Source organism: Typopeltis vanoorti, chromosome 10 (genome assembly GCF_054136105.1).
Source record: "Typopeltis vanoorti isolate ZY-2024b chromosome 10, IOZ_Tvanoo_1.0, whole genome shotgun sequence".
In the NCBI taxonomy this organism is placed as follows: Eukaryota; Metazoa; Arthropoda; class Arachnida; order Uropygi; family Thelyphonidae; genus Typopeltis; species Typopeltis vanoorti.
The window spans coordinates 30,952,076-30,976,558 of record NC_143558.1 but is presented as its reverse complement, the minus strand read 5'-3'; the positions used below and the strand labels follow the sequence as shown (position 1 = coordinate 30,976,558).

General features: G+C 36.5%; 1 protein-coding gene across 6 annotated transcripts in view; it reads left to right on the top strand.

Moving 5' to 3' along the window:
* Positions 1-14,758, top strand: part of LOC150102306 (uncharacterized) — a 263,333-nt gene extending 248,575 nt beyond the window's left edge. For all 6 annotated transcript variants that reach the window (XM_090399073.1, XM_090399072.1, XM_090399068.1 and 3 more), the window contains 2 exons: positions 4,203-4,362; positions 14,131-14,758. In XM_090399073.1, coding sequence (XP_090255199.1) covers positions 4,203-4,362; positions 14,131-14,144 — 174 coding nt within the window. In that variant the 3' untranslated portion in view covers positions 14,145-14,758. The remainder of the gene's footprint in view (positions 1-4,202; positions 4,363-14,130) is intronic.
* The last annotated feature ends 9,725 nt before the right edge of the window (positions 14,759-24,483 follow it).

Genomic DNA, 24,483 nt, shown 5'->3' with positions numbered 1-24,483 from the left:
TAAAATAAAGGGTTATCGGAAAAAATCAACAGAATCCTACAACATTATAACCTCAATGCCACCTTTAAACCACCCACTAAACTTAAAACCATATTCAGCTCCTCTAAGGATCCTCTCTTCCCATTAGCACATCCTGGAGTCTATTGCATCCGCTGCACCTGTAACTTACCGTACATTGGTGAAACAGGACGGACAATCCCTATACACAAGAAAGAACACATTAGACACATTAAATATAACCATTATGGTGAAGCAGGCCTCTCAGACCACGCACTTAACACCTTACACCAAATCAACTGGAAAAGCACCTGCTCCTTACACTGCACAAAAACATGGTACGAATGAAAATTTAAAGAATCCTGCAAAATCCTGATAAACCACCCAAATATCAACAATAAAGATGGTATGAAATTCCAAGGATCTGGATGGCACACATTCAGCCAACCTAATATGAAAGATTCAACATAAGTCAGGACTCTAGCCAATCCGCTAGTATTGGAAACCATTCCACTCCAACTGGCTGGAATGATGTTAATATATGTATATAGTAGACAACACAAATAAATAGGACTCTAGCGTTAATGTATAATTTTTTTTTTCCACCAGAGGTCAGGCTAACAATTGTGGTAGCAGTTGGTCAGTGTTCTTTACGAACCAGTCTGATTGTAGTATAGCTTGTTTCTTGTGTATATTTGTACGCTCCAGAAGATGACCTTGACATAAAGGTCGAAACGTTGAATTGTAAATTTTAGTAATATTAAACTAAAGTTTTTATTCAAACACGGTAGTTGTCTCCATAATTTCCAAAAATGCATTCGGATCACCGTGCAAGCATAAAAGAAAGGTAACTAGTCTATTGCAGAACTTCAGTGTCAATACATCTGTGGGATTGGATGGTATACCAGCTCGTGTCGTACGTGAAGCGGCTAAAGAATTGTCAGTGCCCTTGACCATTTTGTTTAATTTGAGCCTCGGGTCTGGGTCAGTCCCAAGGGGGTGGAAAAAGGGGAAAATAGTTCTGCTGCATAAAGGTGGTTCCAAGGCTGCTGTGGCCAATCAGCATAACAGGAATCATTATCAAGGTCTTGGAGAAAATAGTCAAGAGGAAAATACAAGATTGGATAGAAGAAAATGGGATACTGTATCGGGGACAGCATAGTTTTGTGAAGGGTAGGTCATGCCTCAGTAACTTGCTCACATATTATAACACAGTGACGGCTGAACTGGATAAGGGTAATGGGTTTACAGTGATTCTATGGACCTTGCTAAAGCCTTTGACAGGATACCACATGGAAGTCTAATCAGTAAATTGCAGCATATGGGGATGGATATAAGGTTGGTGAGATGGATAGGAGGGTGGTTGACAGAGAGATATCAGAGAGTGGTTTATTCAGGAGTAGAGTCCACAAGACAGCCTGTGACTAGTGGTGTGCCACAAGGATCTGTTCTTGGACCACTGCTGTTTAATTTGTTCGTTAATGATATAGCAAAGGATCTGAGAGGAACAGTTCATTTGTTTGTGGATGATGCAAAGTTGGGTAGGGCAATAGTGAATGCAGATGACGTCAAAATTTTGCAAGATGATTTGGATAGATTGGAGGTCTGGGCTAAGGTGAATGGATGTCAATTTAATGAGGCAAAATGTAAGGTTATACATTTTGGGGTGAAAAGATTAGCAGCAGATTACTACATTGGTGGAACTGTACTCTAGGAAATTGATGAGGCACGAGATTTAGGAGTGTTGGTTGATAAGGAGTTGAAGTTTAGGGGCACATTGCAAAATGGCCAAATCAGCTCATCAAATCACTTGGTTGCTGAAGAATATGTTGACAAGCAGGTTATTGTTCCTCTGTATCGAGCCTTGATAAGATCCCATCTCGACTACTGTGCCCAGATTTGATCACCTAGGTTTCTTCTTGATGGGGAGGAGGTGGAGAAGATCCAGAGGCGAGTGACCAAGATGATAGCAGGTCTGTGGAATGAACTTTATGAGAACAGGTTGAGGATTTGTGGGTTGCAAAAATTGGTTGATAGGCAGAGGAGGGGGAGATGTGATTGAGACATTCAAATTACTGAAGGGTTACTATAAAATTAATTCAGAAGATATTTTTGAGAACAGGTCTGGTTGTGGGAGGACTAGGGGACATCCATGGAAACTGGGCAAAAGTGTGGTTTGTAAAGGTGTTAGAGCTGGGTTCTTTACTTTTAGAGTGGCGAATGAGTGGAATGCGCTCCCAGAGTCTGTGGTAGTGAATGAGTTTAAGGCGAGGTATGATAGATACTGTATGAATGTCGAATAGTTGTGATGAATATGATTTGGGGCCTCCCGCGATGAGTCTAATGACTCCCTGGAGTTGCCCGTAATAATAATAAGATCTGATAATGTTGGAGTCTTGACAAGTAACAGACTGATTTGGAGGAAAATTGTAGATAGGAAGTTAGTAATGATGTAAATTTTTCATGTAGTACTATCATATCCTGTACACCCCTCGAGGGTACCTGTCAGAAATTTGATGATGATGAACTTTTTTGAGAGAATGTGCTAAAGAACTAACAGCTCCTTTGACCTGGCTTTTCAGTGAAAGTCTGGCTAGGGAAAGGTGCCCAGGGAATGGAAAGAAGGTAAGATAGTGGCATTGCATAAGGGCGGTAGCAGACTGGAAGTGTCTAATTATAGGCCAGTTTGTATATCATCAGTAGTTAAGATCTTGGAGAAAGTAGTGAGGGACCGTATACAGCATTGGGCAGATGAGGGTGATATTATCTGTGAGAGTCGACATGCGTTTGTTAAGGGGCGCTCTTATTTTAGTAACATGCTAGCCTTCCAGTATAGGTTGTGAATTCCTTAAATAATTTAATAGTCATGTGTTGCTAATGTATAAGCCTTTCTACAAGAATGCTAGTCTTTTATAATAAAGTTACAAGAGCAGTAGATGAGGGAAAGGCATATACTGCCATTTCCTTGGATTTAGCGAAGGCATTTGACAGGGTGCCACATAAGGTGATGTTTAAGTTGCAGCACATAAGCTTGGATGCCAGGTTTGTCAACTGGATTCAGGATTAGCTGTCCGATAGGTATCAAAGAGTTGTGTATGGTGGGGCAGTTTCAAGGAGGCAGAGGATTACAAGTGGGGTCTCACAGGGCTCAGTACTGGGACCTATATTGTTTGACCTTTATATCAATGACATTGTCAGTGGATTGCAGGGGGATATTCATTTGTTTGCAGATGATGTGAAGCTGGGAAGATTTATTAGTAATAGTGCAGATGTGGTAGCCCTGCAAGAGGATTTGAATAAGCTAGACAGATGGGCAAGTGTTGGTTTAAAGCAGCAAAATGTAAGGTCTTGAGGTTTGGGACACATCGATGGGACGCTGCATACTCTATTGGAGGAGCTGTACTGGAGGAAGTAGGGGTAGATGAGAGATCTGGGGTTTTGATTGATAGAAACCTGAAATTCGTAGGACATATTGCAAAAGTGGTGAAGGTAACACAGAGGATTGCTGCAATAATGAAAAGGGAGCTGACCTGCAGAGATAAGAGTTACCATTCCGTTGTATACGACTGTGATCAGACCACACTTAGACTGTTGTTCTCAGATTTGGTCCCCACGATTTGAAGGGGATAAATAACTGTGGAAAGGATACAAAGGCAGATACAAAGATGGTTCCAGAAAACTGTACAATGTTAGTTATGAGGATTGGCTGAGGGAATGTGAATTGCAGAGTTTGGTAGATAGAAGAAGGAGAGGTGATATGATTGAGACTTTTAAACTGTTGAGAGGTGATTACAGGGTTGACACTGGAGAGTTCTTTTGCTTGGTTGAACATCAGGAAGGAGTGATGACAAGCGGCCATCCCTGGAATTTCGAAAGGAAGCTGTGAGCAAGAGGGATGAGGAGTGGTTTCGTTGCAAGGAGGGTGGTTGAAACATGGAATGCATTGCCTGATAGAGTGGTGAGAGCGAGAATGGTCAATGAGTTTAAGGAGTGATTTTGTGTTTCCAAGGAGAGACCTCCTGCGATGAGTCTTTTGACTCCATGGAGCTCTGAATAATAATAATTATAAAATATAGGTTAGTGTGGACTTTGTGCAATAAGTAATTAGATGTCATGACAGTGCTTATATAAAATATTAAGAATGATTATTATTATTATACAGTGAGGAAAATTAGAACTGAAATGTTCACTGTATATTTTAACAGAGCAAATGTCATTCTCCAGAAGTTTTGAATTGTGCTGATCTGGAACCTAAATACCCACTGTGTTGCATTGACACAGTAAATAACTTTCCTGCTTTTCCATGCACAGTGGCAACAGCAAGAGTGGTAACTAAATTGCCTTCTTTTTATGATTATGCTGAAGGTAAGATTTTGTTTCTCTGTCTTTTTTCAACACTGTATTTGTTTTTATATCAATGTAAAAGTAAATATAATTCTAAGAAAGAATAAATTTATATTGTTTTTTATATGAAGTAAACAAATGTTTTCACTTTAATAAATGTTTTAAAAGTGTTTCATAATTTAGAGATTTGGGACTTTTATCATGAATTGAGGATGAAGAAGGATAGGAAGAGTAATAAGCTGTATAATGTTGCTCTCCTCAAAAAGATAAATTATGGATTGCACTGGCTTGAGCACTGTTCTCAGAGATAAAGCAAAAATCCTCAATTTTTGCAGCAGCTTTGATATGAAAGTTATTATGTCTTCTGTAAGTGAATTGATGATCAGTGCTAAGGCATCAATTAATAAAGATTAAAGAAAAAATTTCATATTTGATGTCCGTAGATGCTATATGGGCACTCCCATATCTCACTGGATTCTGGCAGTGAAGTCTTCTTCTTCTAGAATAAGTGGTAGGGTTGCAGATTCCTTTTCCACACAGAGTTTGTAGGACGGTCACAAACATCCACTCCCATGGCAGGATTTGAACCCACAGCCTCTTGGCTGGAGAACCAACAGGCTGTGGGGTCGAATTTTCCACTTGGCCAACCAGGCCAGCAAGAAACGTTTTAAGAAACGATCTTAATAACTTAATAAACAATATCTGTTATCTCTCCTCCTTGAATGCATCGACCATGAAAGCACTTGCAACAGACTGATAATCCATTCCACTCATTGATCACCCAACAAGAAAAAAAATTTAGTCCTCACAACAAGTTAACGTAGAGGAGATTTTCATAGAGTACGGGAATATAATGGTAGAACACAAGGCCATCCCTGAAAGCAGTAGGAGGAAGGAGTGAGGAACAGGCTCTTTGCACAGAGACTGAATGGCAAGTGTTGTGCATTGCCCGAGAGTGTGGCAAGTGCAAAACTTGCGATAGGTTAATGCATGGTTCATTGATTTTTTTTTTTTTACGTGATGGTGTGGATTTCCAGATGCGAGTCTTTTGACTCCATGAAGGTCTGATATATAATAATAATTAACAAAGTGAAATGAAAGCATCATTATTGATCTGGCTGATACATTTGCTTAATACCACAGAAATTTGAATTTGTAATATCTTTAAAAAGAAACTGCACAAAATTAAAAACAATGACAGACTACTCAGTAGCTTTATCCAGTCTAAGTAGGATTATACAAACTGACCTATTAACACTAGAAAATATGGAAGAATGAGATAAAACTTGTGTTGCTAACTAAGCATTTGAAAGTGAAATCCAGCATTACATAAATAAAAGTATTGATTAAAACAAAACCCTCTTCTGATTTTTTTAAACTCATCAACTAAAAATTCTCACTCATTATAGACAATCTTATTTTTCAAGCCCTGTCCATAAGCCTCTGGTAGTTGACACTGATAATGAATTATGGCAGTTGAATGTTTACTCTACTATTGTTTCATATTGGTGACTTGCAGTTGTGTAATCAGGATTCTTTAATTTATAACATAGGGTTAACCTTGTGTTATAAATTAAACATGCCAAGAAATTTACTTAAATATAAAGAGCTAATAAGCTTCATTTCGGCAACAAAAACATTATTTAAATTAAGGGGATATTAAATCCCACATTGTTTTAAAACCGAATAAGAAACTCAAAGATTGGAATCAGAGAGTTTCTTGCCGAATATAGTATAGTAAACTATAAAGTATCGGCGATCACTAAGCGTCCGCTAAATGCAAGTGGCCCAGCACGTAGTGCAATACCGGAAATCTCGCAGCAAAGTCGGTAAAGTTTTGATCACTATTCTTAGGTATTTACCATAATGTAAAAACACATTTCCTAGGAAATGTATGCTGTTATTACATTATGGTGGTGAGGTCACTACCCAGACCGGTTTCAGCCTTTTTTGAGGCTTCATCAGTGAGTAGCTAGACCGAGTTAATACCAAAGTGTATAGCGAAAAGAACTTTATACTCTGCTATATGAGTTTCCAAACAGGTGCAACCATTAAGTTACTTAAATATAAAGAGCTAATAAGCTTCATTTCGGCAACAAAAACATTATTTAAATTAAGGGGATATTAAATCCCACATTGTTTTAAAACCGAATAAGAAACTCAAAGAATGGAATCAGAGAGTTTCTTGCCGAATATAGTATAGTAAACTATAAAGTATCGGCGATCACTAAGCGTCCGCTAAATGCAAGTGGCCCAGCACGTAGTGCAATACCGGAAATCTCGCAGCAAAGTCGGTAAAGTTTTGATCACTATTCTTAGGTATTTACCATAATGTAAAAACACATTTCCTAGGAAATGTATGCTGTTATTACATTATGGTGGTGAGGTCACTACCCAGACCGGTTTCAGCCTTTTTTGAGGCTTCATCAGTGAGTAGCTAGACAGAGTTAATACCAAAGTGTATAGCGAAAAGAACTTTATACTCTGCTATACGAGTTTCATTATCATTCCACAATTTTCACTAATAAATGTCACCCTTCTATAATATTGCTATCTTCTACTGACTGAATTGAAAAACGCCTTTGTATTTTTTTCATAGTAATTGCTCAGTAGCTAGTTGCTGCACAAACTGCACTTTTGCTATCATTACCAAGTGAGCCTTCTTCCTTGCTTGCCCTCATGCAGTTGATCACCATCAACCTCCAAGATATAGTTGTAGGCTGTCTCCTGAGCTTTCATAATCACTAGCCTTTGAAGTTCTGAATATATCTTTTCCTCAGAGAAGTCCTCATGTGGTTGGCCATCACCTAGGTGTTCACTTCTGGTCACGTGTTTGCATCTGATGAGAGTCTTTGAGGTCTTGCATCTTATGAGAACATTTAATCCAAGATCTTACATGCTCTATGTTACATACTGTTTGATGTAGTTGTTTTTCATGAACTCAAGAAATTCATTCTCTTTGCTTCAGATGCCATCTCTTCATTCCAGTCTGTGCTAGAATAATTAAAATCACTCATAATGATCATTCTCTTCTTATTTTCTAGGCTAACTTCTTATTTGTTATTGAAAAGGCAGATTAAAAATTGCATCCGAAGAAAGTAGATGCACTATGCTTCTCTGTAGAGGACAGCATGGTTTTGTTGCTATCTATAGCATGGTACAACCACAGTAATTTAGCCTCTGTTGTTTAACTTGTATTTTAATGATATTAGGGATGGTCTAGAGCAGTGATTGTCACTAAGGCATTTGGTTTATTATACTGACTGGGATGGAGTTAAATAAATATGCCTAATAAGTATGCATAGTTTTAAGAGTATTTCATAAATTTCCTTGTTATAATTTTTTATCTTTTCTGTTGTTTTCAGTTCCATCTATACATAAATCAGTACTTTAGGTCCAGTAGAGTTTGAGTATCACTAGTTTAGAGGATGACATTCAGTTATTTGCTGATGATGCTCAGTTGAGATGAGGAATAAAAGACATGATATAGAATCTCTGAAGGTTGACTTGAACATACTAATTCTGTACAAATATTAATGTGTCAGTGTAATGTTTCTAAGCGCAGGGTTCTGCATTTTGACTAATGTTGCAAGGAGAGTGTTATATTAATGGGAATTTGCTGTGGGTAGTGAGTGAAGCTACAGACTTGGACCTTATAGTGGACAGAGATTAAAGTTTAAGAGCCACATTGTTAAGATGGTCAAGGCATCACATCAGATAATTAGTGCTGACGAGAACACTAACTTGTAAGAAAAGGAAGTTATTCTTCTACATTACAAACTTTGAAGCTTAAGAGCACATTTTGATGGTATAAGATTTAAAATAATGTAAATAATAAAAGTCAGCCATCAGACTGTCTTCTTCACTTCAGTTCTCTCATAAATAATGAAAGTCATCAACATCAGTATGGATTCTGCCACTTGAATACACTGGGGATCTACTACCTAACATTTTACAGCTTTGAATACAAACTGTGGAAAGATTAGAATAGGCTAGTATGGAGGCCTACTTATTAAACTATGGTCTGCTTTCAACCTTTTGTAGTTGAATGACAAGTTTTCACTCTGGTCATTCAGTATGTGTCATGTGGATGGGTTCAAATTTCTGCACAGCACCACACTGTTTCCTACACACAGGTGACCTTCTTTCACTGGCTGAAGTTCCTGACTGTTATTTTGCTAGAGTTTTTGATTTTTTTAACTTTTTTTTTTTTTTACTTTGGTTTTTTTGACATTTGATTTCCCATTCTCATTTTTTGAACTGACTTACACTGCAATTCAACTCAAGAGGAAGTATTTTTTGGCACAAACACATCACAGTCACAGATGTGTTTAGCCTCCATACCATGCTATGTGCTTTACTGTTCAATATGCTGCTTCTCTCTTGTATAGTTGCTAACTATATATAAATCCCAATTCCACCAAACTTTAAAATACAGTTCTCACACTCAAGGTGTTGTACTACCAAAAACATTTCCTGAAATGTTGGTGCTATCTGGTTGATCAAGTAGATAGCATTGCCACTCTTCAGATCTTCAGACCACAGACTGTTAGTTTGAATGATTCTGAATGTCTTTAGGTAATAGGTAGCTTTCATTGTCTGATATGAGACCACCACCACCCTGTTTATTGGAGGCTTGAAGGGGCTAGAAAAAATATAATGTTTGATCTCTAGACAGAGACCAAACATGATGTCTCTGTAGGTATATTTATGGAATGCTATTCTGTTGAGCAGTGTTTTGTAACACTCTACTAGTGCCCTCTAAGTCTATAAAGGCATTTTAAAACTGCTAGTCAGCATTCATTTACAATCCAGTTTCAACACTAACCAAACCTATTTCTTATCCTCTGTTTCATTCCATCTCTCTCTGTCTTTTGGAACATCCCTCTTTGCACTGTTTTCCCCCAAGGACTACCACTTCCAGGTTTGGGAAACATGTACCTTTCCTTCTTTTTCTTAATTATCTCCTGTCCACATATACTATAGGTTTTGCAATCTGTGTGTAAGAAAGATTAATAAAAAAAGTATTTTAAAAATCCATATACAGGTATGCCTCGATTAACGAAGAGGATGCGTTCCATGAAATTACTTTGTTAAGCGAAACTTCATTCTCAGAGGTAAAAATACTATGGCCATAATAGGAATACGTTCATACGCAAAGAAAATGAAAGACTTTTTTTTAAAAAAAAAAAAAAGCTTTATTAAATAAAAAGTCAATATTACATACCAAACAAAGATAAAATCATGACATTTTAAAATATGAATCTAAAGTTGATTGTTTATGCTTTTTATCTCTTTCATTTAACAATTGCCTATATGAATTTATTGCATTTAACACTGATTGCTTAACAATAACACTTCTTCCTAAATCAGGATAATTTTCACTGAAAAAATTTAAAACGTTTTTAATGTCATTCAAGCACTTTTTAAATCTTTGGTTGCTAACACTTTTTCGGTAGGAACTTCTTTAATTTTGTCTTCATTTTCTTTGGCTTTGTTGCTAATAAGTTTTTCTAAATCTTCCACTGAAAAACCATCATCTTCTGCATTTAATAAATTTCTTAAATCCTCTTCGTCAACATTTCAAAACCTATTGATTGAGCCATCTGGATAACTTCATTTCTAATCTCTTGAATGTTATTTTCTTCTTCTAGTACAACTTCTGGCCATAATTTGCACCAAACTCCATTTAAGAATTTCTGAGTGACTTCTTTCCAAGAGCTATTAATGTTTTCAATTGCGTCTTTAATGGTGTAGTTTTTCAAAAAAGTTTTAATTGACATTTGCTCTTTATCTTCTAGTTCAATTAATAAATTGCTTAATGTACCACGCAGATAATAAGAATGTAATAGCTTTAAATGTTGCTATTACTCCCTGATCTATCAGTTGAATCAGAGAAGTTGTGTTTGCTGGAAGAAAGACAACTTTGACAGGAATTCATGTGTCTAATGTATTAAGATCAGTAGGATGTCCTGGAGCATTGTCCAACAACAAAAGAGCTTTTTCTTCAAAATTATTTCTTTGGCAATACCGTTTCACTTCTTTACAAAAATGGTTAACAAACCAATCAGTAAATAACTCCTTGGTAATCCATGCTTTTCTATTAGCTTTCCATATTACAAGTAAATTCATTTTTATGTTACCTTTAACTCCCTCAGATTTTCTGAATGGTAAACTGATAACAATTTTAATTTAAAATCGCCAAAGGCATTTGATCCAAAGAGTAATGTTAAATGGTCTTTGGTGGCTTTGAACCCAGCTGCTGATTTTTTTTTCAATAGAAACGAAGCTTTTTTTGATGGTAGCCATTTCCAGAACAAACTGCTTTTGTCAACATTGAACACCAAATTTGGTGAAAATTTTTCACATTCAATTATTTCCTTTAGTTTTTCTGGAAACTTATTCACAGCTTCAACATCTGTATTGCAGCTTCTGATAATTTTACACTATGAATTCTGTCCCGTTTTTTAAAATTCTCAAACCAACCATGAGAAGCCACAAAATTTTCTGCAATTTCTTCAGTTTGTTTAGATTTCAGAAGATTAAACAAAAATAATATTTTTCTTGATTCACCATTTGAGTTAAAGGCATATGACATTGTGACATGTCATTTATCCACAAACTTAATATTTTCTCCATTTTTTTCTAAAATTGGACATCTTAAGTGAGTTAATTTTGCTGCTGTAACATCTGTACAATTCTGAGCAGACTGTTTTATTTTTTCTGATTGACTAAGTATGGTTGTTAAAGTTGATTGTGCTAATCCTAAAGAATGTGCTACATTGGATTTTCTTTCACCCCTTTCAACACGTACAATATTCTAAAGAAATTGCTTTTTTTCCCCCTTGATGCTGACATTTTAACTAAATAGGCAGAAAAGCAAAATATCAATTAATATTTACAAAATCTACAATAATGCTATCAGAGAACATACATCATTTATTGCAATGCACCACACTGAAACACACCCTATGAAGTGTAACGACTAAATTAAAGCGGATGACATGCGAAACTGTTAAAACAGAGTTGCGCCCACAGCTTGGGATCTAAGATCGCCACATTTACCCATGTTTGTTGATTGTGATACGCTGTTGGGAAGCCCTTATGTCTGCCTATTTATCATCTGCATTTGATTTGGGTACATTTCACTCTGCCAATCTAGATCCATGACTGATCTCTTAACTTTCATCATTCACCACTGGACTTTCCATGTGCTATGGAAGAGAAACGTGCTGTTGCTCTTGACATTTCCAGAGCTTTTGATCATGTTTGGCATCAAGGCCTATTAAACATATTGCCACCCTCTGTAACTGGATAGCTAGTTTTCTCTCTGGTCATGCTCTGTGTGTGTCATGATGAATGGTACTTGTTCTTTGAGCTTCACTACCAATTCAGAAGTACCATAGGGCTCTGTTCTATCAACTTGCCCTCCCTCTTTCTCATATAAATAAGATCCTCTATCAGATGATAGCAGTGGCGGCTCGTGGCTTGAAATCGTGGGTGCTGCAACTTTCAAAATATACATACACACTGTAAGTACAGTGTATACATGTTTGGATAAAATATCAAAATTATGGTAAAAATTTTAAAAAGAATTAAACATGAAAAAATATTGTTTATTATCGATAAAATTATACAGTTTGGTATAATTCAAAATTACTTAAAAATAAAATATATTCTTCTTTTGTTTCATGAAAAAATATTGTTTATTATTATCGATAAAATTATACAGTTTGGTATAATTCAAAATTACTTAAAAATAAAATCCATTCCTTTTTGGACATTACAATTAATTCCTTTAATTGTAATTGTCCAAATATTTAAAGAGACGGAGTAAACACAACAAGCACTACGGACACTCTACTATTGGTGCCAACTGCATATAAACAACAGTGGAACTGTGCGACGGACAGTACCACATTACGATAATAGCTTGCATCTGCGCGCATAGCAATATGACACTGTGGTAAACACAGTGCTGCTAGCATCCTTCGCCCTCCTAAGTGCTACAGGATGGATTTTTATTATTTTTTATACAAAATAAGAGAATTGTATAGGATTGTTAATGATAAAATTAAATATTACAAGCAAATATAAATAAATTAATAAATATATTTATATATTGAGAAAAATTAGGGGTGCTGCAGTTCTGCAGTGCCTATGCACAAACCGCTCCTGGATGATAGTACACTTCATTTATCCTACTCTTTCAATGAACCATGTAGTGCTCAGGCATCCCAAGCTTCAAGATCATTTACAACCAGTGCCTTAAACACTGATCTCCATACCATCTTGTAGTGGAGCATGATAACATGGTCACTTTCTCTGCCACCAGAATGCACTCTTACTATTCTGTCATAAAAGGGATCTCAGCTCACCTTCCCTTGCTATCAATAATACAAAGATCACTAGGCCGAATCAAATCTCTTTCTCTCACTTCTTGGACTGAAATATATTTCTATCTTCTCCTGGCATAAGCAAATCACATTAATATCTTCCTTAGCCTCTAAAAAGCTAGGCATTCTTTTTTGTTCAAGATACTGTTTTTCACTCATTAAGCTACTAACCATGTTCAAATCCCAATTCCACCCATCCATATTAAGCTACTAACCATGTTCAAATCCCAATTCCACCCATCCATAGAAAACTATTCACATGTTTGGGGTGGTGCACTTAAATCCTCCCTAAAAATCCTTGATATTGTCCAGAGGAGAGCAATTCTGCTTATAGACTTCCTTCATTCTGAATGTTACAGATGAACTGTTTCAGCTCTGAGTCTCTTCTGCATTGTCAATGCTCTACTGAGCTGGCAACCATTATTCCTTCACATTCTGCTGGGCTTGTTCAAGAGTACCAGGTGGTCAACATCCCTTTTCACTGCAACAGCACACACGTTGAACCTACTTCTCCGCTTTCTCATTTATTCCATCTACCTGTGTCCTCTGGAATAGCCTTCCTCATAAAACATTTTCCAACAATTATAATCTCCAACTCTTAAAGTAAAATTTCCATAGACTTCTTCATTCTCAATCCTCATCTGCACCCCACACATGGCACTAATGTGCTATAAGTTCTTCTATCACTCCTTTATTGGGATTTAAAAAAAATAAAATAAACTCGTTGAAACAGTTTGTCTAAACATTTTGCCATCATTATGTTCTGTGTTTCAGGTTTATTCAACATTCTATTAGACATTCTAACATTCTGTGAGATATTCATTTATTTATCTTATCAAATTCATACCAGATAGCTTCTAAGCCCTCAGCTATATATTGCCTTCTATTCAGAGTAAACATAATTTCTCGGTTTTAATCCACATAAAGACCCATAAATTATGCCTGTGTATACTCCCTTCTGTGGTCTCACCAACCTTTCCTTACTATCTGCTCCTTCTCCAGATATGATTTATCCTGCTGTTTGATGCCATTCCCCTATATCATAATTCTTTCTTTCTCTGTGTGTGTGTGTGTGTGCGCATACTCTAGTTGCTGGCCTGGTTAGCATATCCACTCTAGTCAATAGTTTTAGGCTCAAATCCTGATATGGGCAATGTTTGTGATGGTATTTAGGTGGGAGACGAATTTAATTTTCTCAGCAGCAGGCTACTCCCCCCCCCCCCACTCCAGTATTCTTTAACTTATGTGTTGCAAATGCTGTTAATAAATAGTCTATATCATATATATATATATATGTGTGTGTGTGTGTGTGTGTGTGTGCTCACATGTGTGCTAATCACTGCTGCATATGTTAAAAAGAATAAATTATTTTTATCTATATATATATATATAGAAGAAAGCCTTTAAAAGTCTTATAAGAACAAGTCACCTAACCGGTCTAGCTGAAAGAAGTCATTACAACTGAACTTGTGATATAGTTTTAATTTCTGTTCCTCAATTAAATGAAGAATGTTGATGTATATCTTGATATGTTTTATTGTATATTTTAATATATTCAATGCATATTTTAATGTATTAATTATATTCTTATAAAATGAACATTTGATGTATATTTTCTTAGTTTATTCACATGCCAACTATTTTTGTTATTGTTCTATTTATTTGGATTTTTGTATAAATTCAATTTGTGTATGTGTATATATATTTAATTGTATTGTATAAAGAAATTACTATAAATTATTTTTAGTGTGGATTGTTCCATAATTTTGCTACATGCAGAATATTTCCAGTGAGAATGATTTGTCAAACACAAACTTGTAAATAATTCTTTAAGTTGCATTAGAGACTTAAAATATGGATATTATTTTATGAATTATATTATACTGTTTCATTATTCATGTCAGTGACATTAATGATTACCATTAAAAAAAAAAACTTAAGACGTCAATTATGGCAGCTTACTGTAAAACATAAGAAATAGAATAAAGAATGAAATAAATGAATTTAATAACTGAACTAAATATTTACTTGACAGTACTTCACTAGCCCAAGCTGATACAATGAAAATAAACACCTTTAACAAAGACAGATTGACTAAAATGATCTAAAGAACAAAAAACTCATATGCTTGTTTTTAAAGTTATACACACCATGTGGCAATCTTCAATAATTATTTTCCAGCTAATGGGAAGTAAGGGAGTGTTTCCAAATTTTTTCAAAACTAAACCATCAATCCTGATGGAGTTTCCAGGGTTTTGTAAGTCTTGAGTCATTTTTAAGAACAATCTCTGTTGTTTGAAATGTTATTTATATTAAAACTTTATCTTTCCTTAATATAGTGAAGCAATATTCTTCATTTAATCCACTTTCAGATTATCCAATTTTTAGTTCACTAATCCACTTTTACATTGTCAGTATAGTATAAAATTGTTTTATACTTTTTTTTGCCCCCCCCCCATAATCTATCATATCTGTTAGAAGATATACATTGAGAAGATATACTGTAAACACCTGGGAAGGAGAGAGAAACAAGATGATATCATTGTTTAATCTGTCTCAGGTGAGCAAACACATCAGCAAGTAGTTCACAAACTGTTCTAATCCTGCAGTATTTTACAAGAGGGGAACTAATTTATCTGTTATGTTTTTAATATAAGAAAAGAATATGATATCTGCTTTTTTGTAGAGAAGAGGAGGCACTTACTGTTTTTTTTTTTTTTTTTTTTTTTATATATTTAAGGAATTTGGTAAGAGTTTTTGTATACCCATTTGTTTGAAAGATGTTAAGAAAGGCTGTTAGTCCACACAGTAGCTTACTCAGGATTTAATCTTGGAGGGGGGGGGGGTAAGTTAAGTAGACAATTTGAGAATACACACTACACACCACATACGACCTATGACTGAGCATCTACAATGATCGCTAATTCATAAGTAGTATAGAAATAGAAAACATGACAACATAAATTTTAAAAAATGAATTTTAATTAGGAAAAGATTTTTGGAAAATTTTCTAGTGTTTTTTTCCTTTTTCTTTGGGGGGGGGGGGCAGGTTTTTTGAAAAATATTAAAATTTATATTTCTGTTAGGCAGTAGTTTGGTATTATCCCATTGTATTCTATGGCAAGTTGGCTCAGTATTATTTTGAAAATATGTTTTTTAACCAGTTGTCCCATTTCACCAAAACAGAACAAATTGCAGGAACATGGAACTTGGTAAACATCAAATAGCAACAGTGTTGAGAGCCTGTGTTTTGGAAGGTAAAATATTACAGATTTGGATTTGGTTGAAGGGAGAAATGAGTTGAAATTTATTCCATTTCTTTGCTACATGCCCAGAAATTCCTGTTTAACGAATAGGAGTTCTTCAAACTTCTTCCCTAGTAGGATGCCGAGAGAAATTTTCAATGATTTTATGCGAAATTCTTGGGTTATAACAATCAATAGATTATTATCACCCAAGAATGGTGTAGCTTGCCTTATAGATTCCAGCACAACATGTCTTGGCTCATCATCCTTCTCAGAAAATTGGTGTCATTACAACGCTTCTTGATAGAGCATGTTTGCTTTGAGCTCTATTGCCTTAAACTAGAACTGGACACTATCTGAGAATCATGCAGCAAAATGGCTTCAACTCCAAAACTCAGATCCTGCATGTAGAGTTCTTATCCTTTACATTGCTGGAATCTCTGAACCAATTTCACGGATCCTGAAAAATTATAACTTAGTACTTACCTTCTTTTGGTCAGTAAACTCACCCCTGTGTTGCCTTCCACCAAGAATAAGCAGTCTCCTCTCTCTCTCCCTCCTAAGTTCCTTGTGATGGTCTTTTATCATATTTTGGAGAAACAGGACATTCCATTCAAAAAGAGACTGCTGGAGCATCAGTCACATCTTCTATTAAAAACTCCCATAAGTTTGGTGCAGAGCTCAGCATGGAGTCTACATTGACTACAGAATCATCTGATCTAGGACTTGCCTTTTATATAAATGCCATTTCAAATTTGAGCACTTCTTCAGAGAGAGTGCTGAAGCACTAGTACACTGTTCAAACTTGATTCATAAAAACTGTGTTTCTCTTTCGAAAATTGGAAAAGTCCTATCTTTATTAGTGGTAAATAGTAATTTTTTGTATAGGCATTAATTTTTCTTGTACAATTAGAGGATATTTTAGTTTCTGTCGGATAATTATAAATTTCTGCAAATAATTATAACTATTGGGTACTTTCTTACTTATCGATAGGTGTAATTGATGAGATATTGTTTAAATAATCAATATTTATTACAAATTTAACAAATTATACATTTTAACACGAAATAATTATAACAAGAATAGCCAAAACGGTTTTGTTAATTATTAATAGCGTGTATGGTCTCCATTATCAGTCAAAACAGCAGTACATCTTGATTACAGAGACCGGATAAGATGATAAAACAGTTCTTGTGGGATGTTTCCCTGCTCTTCTGTGAGAGCAATTTTGAGCTCTTGAAGCAATCGTGGTGGCACCAAGTGAGCAGAAATGCACCTACCTAAAGCATCCCAGGCATATTCGATTGGATTACAATCCAGTGAACAGGCAGGCCAGTCCATTCGTTCACCGTCTTCCTCAAACCACTCTTGTACCAAATTTGCATGGTGTGGACGAGTATTGTCATACATAAAAATGAATTCTTGGCCGATTGCAGCAGCATATGGACGAACTATAGGTTCCAAAATCTCATCGCGATACCTTTGGGCTATTAAGGAACCATTTCTGATAAAATAGAGATCAGTATTCCAGCCCATACCATCAAACTCTCACTATGATGTTGGGGATCTTTCATGAACAAATTGTGGATTATTTCTTGTTCCACTTTCAAGCCATATCACAATACATCAGTTATCTGGTTGCAGACTGAACATGGACTTGTCACTAAAAAGTACACGAGCACAAATCTCATTTGTACAGTTTCGATGTTCTTGTGCCCAAATTCTTCCGGCTCTTTTGTGATTTGTAGTGGAATGCAAACTATTGGTCTTTGAGCATATAAACTTATTTCAAACATTTCCCATCTCCAGAAAGCTCTTCCAAAGTCTCGAAATTAAGCTTTGAAATACACAATATGCTTCAGCGACAACTTGCTGCATTTATCCAGCTTCTAATCAGTCAATGGCTCTCCAAGCCATGGATTCCAGAATTTCATGTTGCTCTGCCATTTTTAGCAAAATAATGGGTGGTAGGTGACACAAGTTTATAATTGAAGTGATAATTATGCAATGTGGAAGTGAGTGCAACAAGCCATGCTTTTATACCCCCCACATGCTAAACGGTTAAGACACATTTCGACAAGCCTTAACATAATTTTGTGCACAGTTGCATATTAAGAATATTTTAAAATAAATGTGTTATATTTGTAAATTATTTTTATAACTTTATAATTTACAAGAAAACCAAATTATCCCCTAATTGTTTTGAGCAGTATACTTCACTATGACACAAGCACACGCCTCATTTATCATTTATGAAATCCATTGTTGTTGTTGTTCTTTATTTTGGAATTCAGTTACACTGAAGACAACTGCAAGTTTCAGATTGAAATATTTGATTATTTAGATTAATACTAAACTTTCTCGTGTCTATATGTTCTTATAGCCTAAAAGTGATAGAAGTAGAGACAGAAGAAAGCTATGACTGCCGTTTAATTATAATACAAGTTCCTGCTTTTAGACAATACAGAAATTTCAATGAGAGCCAATTCCAATATGCTCAGTTCTTCTCTTGTACAACTTTGGCATACTTCCTGAAGAACCAAGGTTGCTAAACCAATAAAAATTGCTTCAGTGATAAACTCAATACAAATGTTTGGATGAAGACTGAAAACAATAATCAAGGAAACGAAGCATAGAAGTCAAGAAAATCATGTCACTTGACTTTCTTATCATGCCAGATAATGTGGGTGAGAGAATGACTGCATAAGTGTTGCTACATGAGAGAAGAAGTCAACTAGATTATGATCTGATTGCCAAAATTTAAGACAAAACAACAGCTACAGTGTATTATAAAGGAGTTACTAGCGAAAAAGAGGTCAAAAATATGTTTGAAGAGAAGTTAGTATTATGTGGTACTCTAGGCATGTGAATACTTTGTGAAATATCATTGATGATATCAATTCACCTGCTTGATCTCTGCAATTATAGAAAAAAGGCCATTTGAAACTGTGAAGATTAAAATCTCCAGAAGAAAGTTCAAAATCATTGGTGGCATTAGAGGAGTGATAAAGACAACAGGTCGGTCTGGTGGGCCATGTTGTTAGCATATACACTCTCCAGCTAAGAAGTTGCAGAATTGAATCCCACCAAGGACATGAATGTTTGTGATTTTTCCTACTATTCAATTACCATATACTGTTGTGACCTGTGGCCTGGCATAGTATGACCTGTGATGTCTTTGGGGCATAAAAATCAAACAAAAAATAAAATAGACAACAAATGAATCTGTAGACTGAAATTTTAGCCAAACATCAGGAGGAGGAGATTTTAGTTTGTGCATGTTTGCTTTGATACACTCTCTGAATGGTAAATATATGCAGAAATGCCATGCTACCTTTAGAATAAAAAATTAGAGAGGGTACATTAGGAAAATTGAGGGGAATATGCTTGTCAAAACTGAAATTTGATTTTCTATTTGGAAAAGTATGGTTTTGCAGACTGAAGGTAGCAGTGAACATCATTGAGAATGGAACTAAGACACATGTTTTTGCAAAGAGAATGCAGAAGGCTTTAGTATAATTGCTTTGATCTGCATGTAATCCACTTCTCCTTGCTCAACTTTTCACAGTGGCTGTTTTAAGATTAGTTGAAATAGAGCCCCAAAACATGAAGGGGTAGCTAGAGGATTGGGTTACTGCATAATGAGTGAAACAAATTCTAATCAGTCTGCAGCAATCAGCCAAGTGGGTATATTCTGCATTATGGCCAGAACATTAGTAAATCTGCTGTACTTCTCATGGTTCCTTCCAACTTTGAATCATCTTCACATAGCTGTATGTCTCTAGTTAAGCATTTCTCAACATTATTAACATAGAAATTAAACAATAATGGCCCCTAAACAGACTACTTCCTGAGCCATACACATAGATTAGTAAGGAACCCACTTATTCACCCAACTCCTCTGTAAATGGTGGCATCTGCAGTACCTTCCTTGCATACGACTACTTAGACTCTCTCCAGGCACATACAATAACAGCAAGAATATTTGCTAGCTGACCTGGAAGCCTGATAAAGAGTTATTTTGTTTTGTTTTGGTTTGGTTAAAACAAGTATTTTAAATATATATCCTTTAAAATGTTGAGTCTCTTCAATGATGTCTGACATAATTCTGGAAACATCATTCATATTGTATACTGGAAGTAACTGGAACTTTGCTTTGGAATTCCAGTCAAAGTTTTTGGTCACTAGAAACTACAATAACCAAAGTGGTGATTCTACACCTGGCAATGAAATGCACTTACTACTTAGTGATGCGAGAGAAGTTTGCCATTTCCTTTAAGGGCTGTTGGTACTACATGACCTCAGGGCTATGCCCTCCTAGATAGTTTCTTCCATTCTGATGATCTAATGCTAGTTGGCTGGGAAATATATCCAGGGATACTAATGGGCCCAAAAGTCAGTCTGCAGCAGTCAACCAAATTGATATACTCTGCGTTATGACCAGAACATCAGTTCTTTCAGGGTTTTAACATCTGAGGTTTAACCTTAGACACTGTGATTGTCTAATCTATTTGGCTTCCCCCTCTCCCCCTCCCCCCAAAAAGAACATTATTAACATCAGATCTCCTTAGAATCAAAAGATTCTTCATGGGCGGTCCATGCACTGTCAGACAATGCATCCACTTACTCTCCATCCAAAGAAAGAACCTTCTCACTCCCTTGTCTTCTCCTCCCTCTATTCTATGAAAATCCCCTTCACATTAACATGTTAATTAACCCCTCAACAACTAATTCTTTTATTAGTGATATCCCTCTTCTATTCACGAGGAACTGTAAATTTCATTCCCACAATCTGTCTTCATATTTTACATTCTAAAGATCCAAGACAGACTTAGTGATTTAGATTTTCTTTGGAACCTCTATAAGATTTAAGACTTAAAACCAGGTATCCAAATCTGCATAGAGTAGTCCATATGTGGGCCTTATTAATTCCATAATACAAGGGAACCATAAACTCTTTGCTTCTGCATGTCAGGATCATTGTCATAATTCATCACACAATGTTCTCAGAATTTTAACAGTGTGTGACCTATGAACTTTGTCCACTACCACAACCAGACCTCTGATCTCTTTCACCTCCTTTGAAATTTCCCCAGTAATTGTATAATTTTCCTCCCACCCTTGCATGCCAAATTTCAAAAACTTTTACTTTACATCATTGGTAGCTCTGCTCACTTGCCTATTCATATGAGGTGGTATCAAAAAGTTTCGAGACTAGCTCTGTTTATGAGAAATTACTTTATTATCTACGTTTACACACTATCACCTTCAAAATAGTCCCCTTGCATATCAATACAGCATTCTTGCCACTTCTGGAATGTCCTGGAAGTCTTCTTTTCGAAGCATGTCAAGCACCTTCTGCGATTCATGCTGGATCTCTGCAATGGTGTCAAAACGGTGACCTTTGAACTGGATCTTCATCTTTGGGAAGAGGGCGAAGTCTGCAGGAGCCAAATCTGATGAGTAGGGTGGGTGCGGAAGTGAGATGTTTTTGACAAGAAACTCACGTGTGAGGAGAGCTCGGTGACAGGGTGCATTGTCATCGTGGAGCATCCAGTTTTTCGCGTGCCACAGATCTGGTCACTTTCGCCGAATGTCCTCCCTCAGAGGCCTTAAAACCTGGCAGTAGAACTCGTTATTGACAGCCTGGCCCCTGAGGACGAATTCTCGATGCACGATGCCACGAATGTCGAAAAAGACAATGAGCATGCACTTGGTCGAGCTGCAGACCTGCCTCACCTTTTTCAGTCGTGGAGATGATGGGTTCTTCCACTGTGAAGACTGTTGCTTCGTCTCAGGGTTGTACCTGTACACCCAAGTTTCATCACCGGTAATGATCCTCGACATGAAGGATGGGTCATCCATGGCATGCTGACGGAGTTCTTGGCAGACTTCGATGCGGTGTTCCTTCTGCTCCTGGGTAAGCAGCCTGGGGACAAACTTGGACAACTTGGACAAACCTGGGGCAGTTCAGATGGTGGAAAAGAAAATTTTCAATACATGATGAATAGTAAAAGAGAGAGGTAGAGTCACCCCAGGAAGGTGTGTAATAGTATGGATTTTGCTTGGAGAGTGATAAATGAGTGGAATGGATTTCCTGAAGTAGTTGTGTAAGTGCCCTGGTACTGATTGTTTTTAAGGAGAGGTATTATAGGTATTGGGTATGTTAAGGTTAGTGTGGGTCTCTTACAATAGAGATACCCATATAAGAATAATAATTATCCAATCTCTCTCTCTCTTAATAACTGATTTTTGAGTTTGCCAACTAAAAACACATTCTGGCACCAGTGATTGACTTTTACCACAGTGGATGAACACACAAATTCACGCATAAGTTAACAAAATCTGCATGCAAAGTATCTTCATAACTAGGTTACTTGTATAAGCAGCTATTGACTTCACATCAATTGCTTAGTATCCCATAATTCAAAACACACCTCCTTTCAGATAGGTATATTTCTCTTCATTATGAGGTTCCTGAGCAAGCACATGCAGTATAGATCCAAACTAGAAAATGAAATATGCACTGACCTAATCCAATTTTGAAGATCTAAGGTTTTGGGGGAAAGGAAAATTTTACTGATGATTGTAACGAGATGCAACATGGTCTGCACAAGTTTACGGTATATCCTACACGATAAAGAATGATCCGTTTTTTTTTTTTTTTTCCTCTTGATATCAGTTCAGTTTTTTTCAGTGTTCTGGATCTTTGTTGTATTCTCTGTCTCTTTCTCTCTCTGTCTCTTTTCAAATTAGCTACTGTTGACTTTGGAAGAGTCAGACAGTTTTCTGTAGTTGACAACAAATTAGTGACATACTCATGCTAGTTTATTACTGTTGTCTTATTACACATTTATACTTCTTCCTTCTTTGCATACATCCAGCTTACATGATTCACTCATATGAGAAGCATTAGGTTATATCGAGCAAGAGATCAAGATCACTGCTGTCTTGACCTAAATAAACAAACAAACTCTTAGCAGCAGCTACCCAAAACAATTGCTTATTTCGATGTTGAAAGTTTATTTTTCACTTGGTTAGAGTATAATAAATTTAGTTTATTCCTTTATCCAAGTGTGAGCAAACAAAGTTTGCACCTGAAAGTATCTTCAGGACTAGGGTAAGGTGGTACAACACCAGGGCGACTCGTTGCCAAGGTGGAGCAAGCTACCAACACTCCTATCTCAGTATCTCCTATAATGCAAAACACATCTCCTTGCGGATATGTCTAATGTTATGCATTAAGGGAATGGGCACTACCCAGACTAGTTTCGACCTTTATTGAGGTCTCTTCAGTGGGAGCCAGGCCCAAGTGGAGATACCAGGCAGAAGCATTAGCAGGTAATCTCTACCTATAGGAGTTGCCAAATGGTGTGCCACCCTTTTTTAATAAATTACTCTGGATTTAGAGAAAGATGTTGAAAGTTTATTTTTCACTTGGTTAGAGTATAATAAATTTAGTTTAATCCTTTATCCAAGTGTGAGCAAACAAAGTTTGCACCTGAAAGTATCTTCAGGGCTGGGGTAAGGTGGTACAACACCAGGGGTGTTAGGAGTGTTGGTAGCTTGCTCCACCTTTGCAACGAGTTGTCCTGGTGTTGTACCACCTTACCCCAGTCTTGAAGATACTTTCAGGTGCAAACTTTGTTTGCTCACACTTGGATAAAGGATTAAACTAAATTTATTATACTCTAACCAAGTGAAAAATAAACTTTCGACATCTTTCTCTCAATCCAGAGTAATTTATTAAAAAAGGGTGGCACACCATTTGGCAACTCCTATAGGTAGAGATGACCTGCTAATGCTTCTGCCTGGTATCTCCACTTGGGCCTGGCTCCCACTGAAGAGACCTCAATAATTACCCAGCGGCCCCGAGAGAAAGCTCCATGTTCCAGTCTTCTTTTGGATTCCAGTTGCCAGTTACCAGATCCCGAGAGAGAGCTCCTATTCCAGTATTGTTTGGTAAGAACCCTTCTAGTTTTTCTTTTGTTGGCTTTTATTTTTTGCGGCCTCGTTCCAATCGGTGCAGGTCCGTTTTAGGTCATCTCCTTTCGGGGACTGAAATTTGCTATTCCGTTGGTAAGGTATTTGCTTTTAAAGAATGTCGAAATTCTTGCCAAGAGTTCGTACCCTCGGGATCGAAATTGACCCAAACATCGACAAAGCGACGTTTGTGAGAGCTCTTCTCAAAGTTGCCAAAGCAGAAAGCATTTACGGGCTAACCGATACGGGGGGGGGGAATCCAAATAGTAACGAACAATATAGAGACAAGGGAAACGCTCCTTAAAGGCATAAAATGTGAAGGAAGAAAATACCTACCTTTCCTAGTTGGGAGTATTTTAAAATCCGTAAAAGTTGACAGGTTTCCACTCGAATATCTAGAGAAAGGGGAGGAAAGCATTAAAACCATTTTCTCAAAGTGGGGGATTGTCCGAAACATATCAATCGGACAAGACACGGATATCCCAGAGTGGAAATCAGGGGAAGTGAACATTTCAAT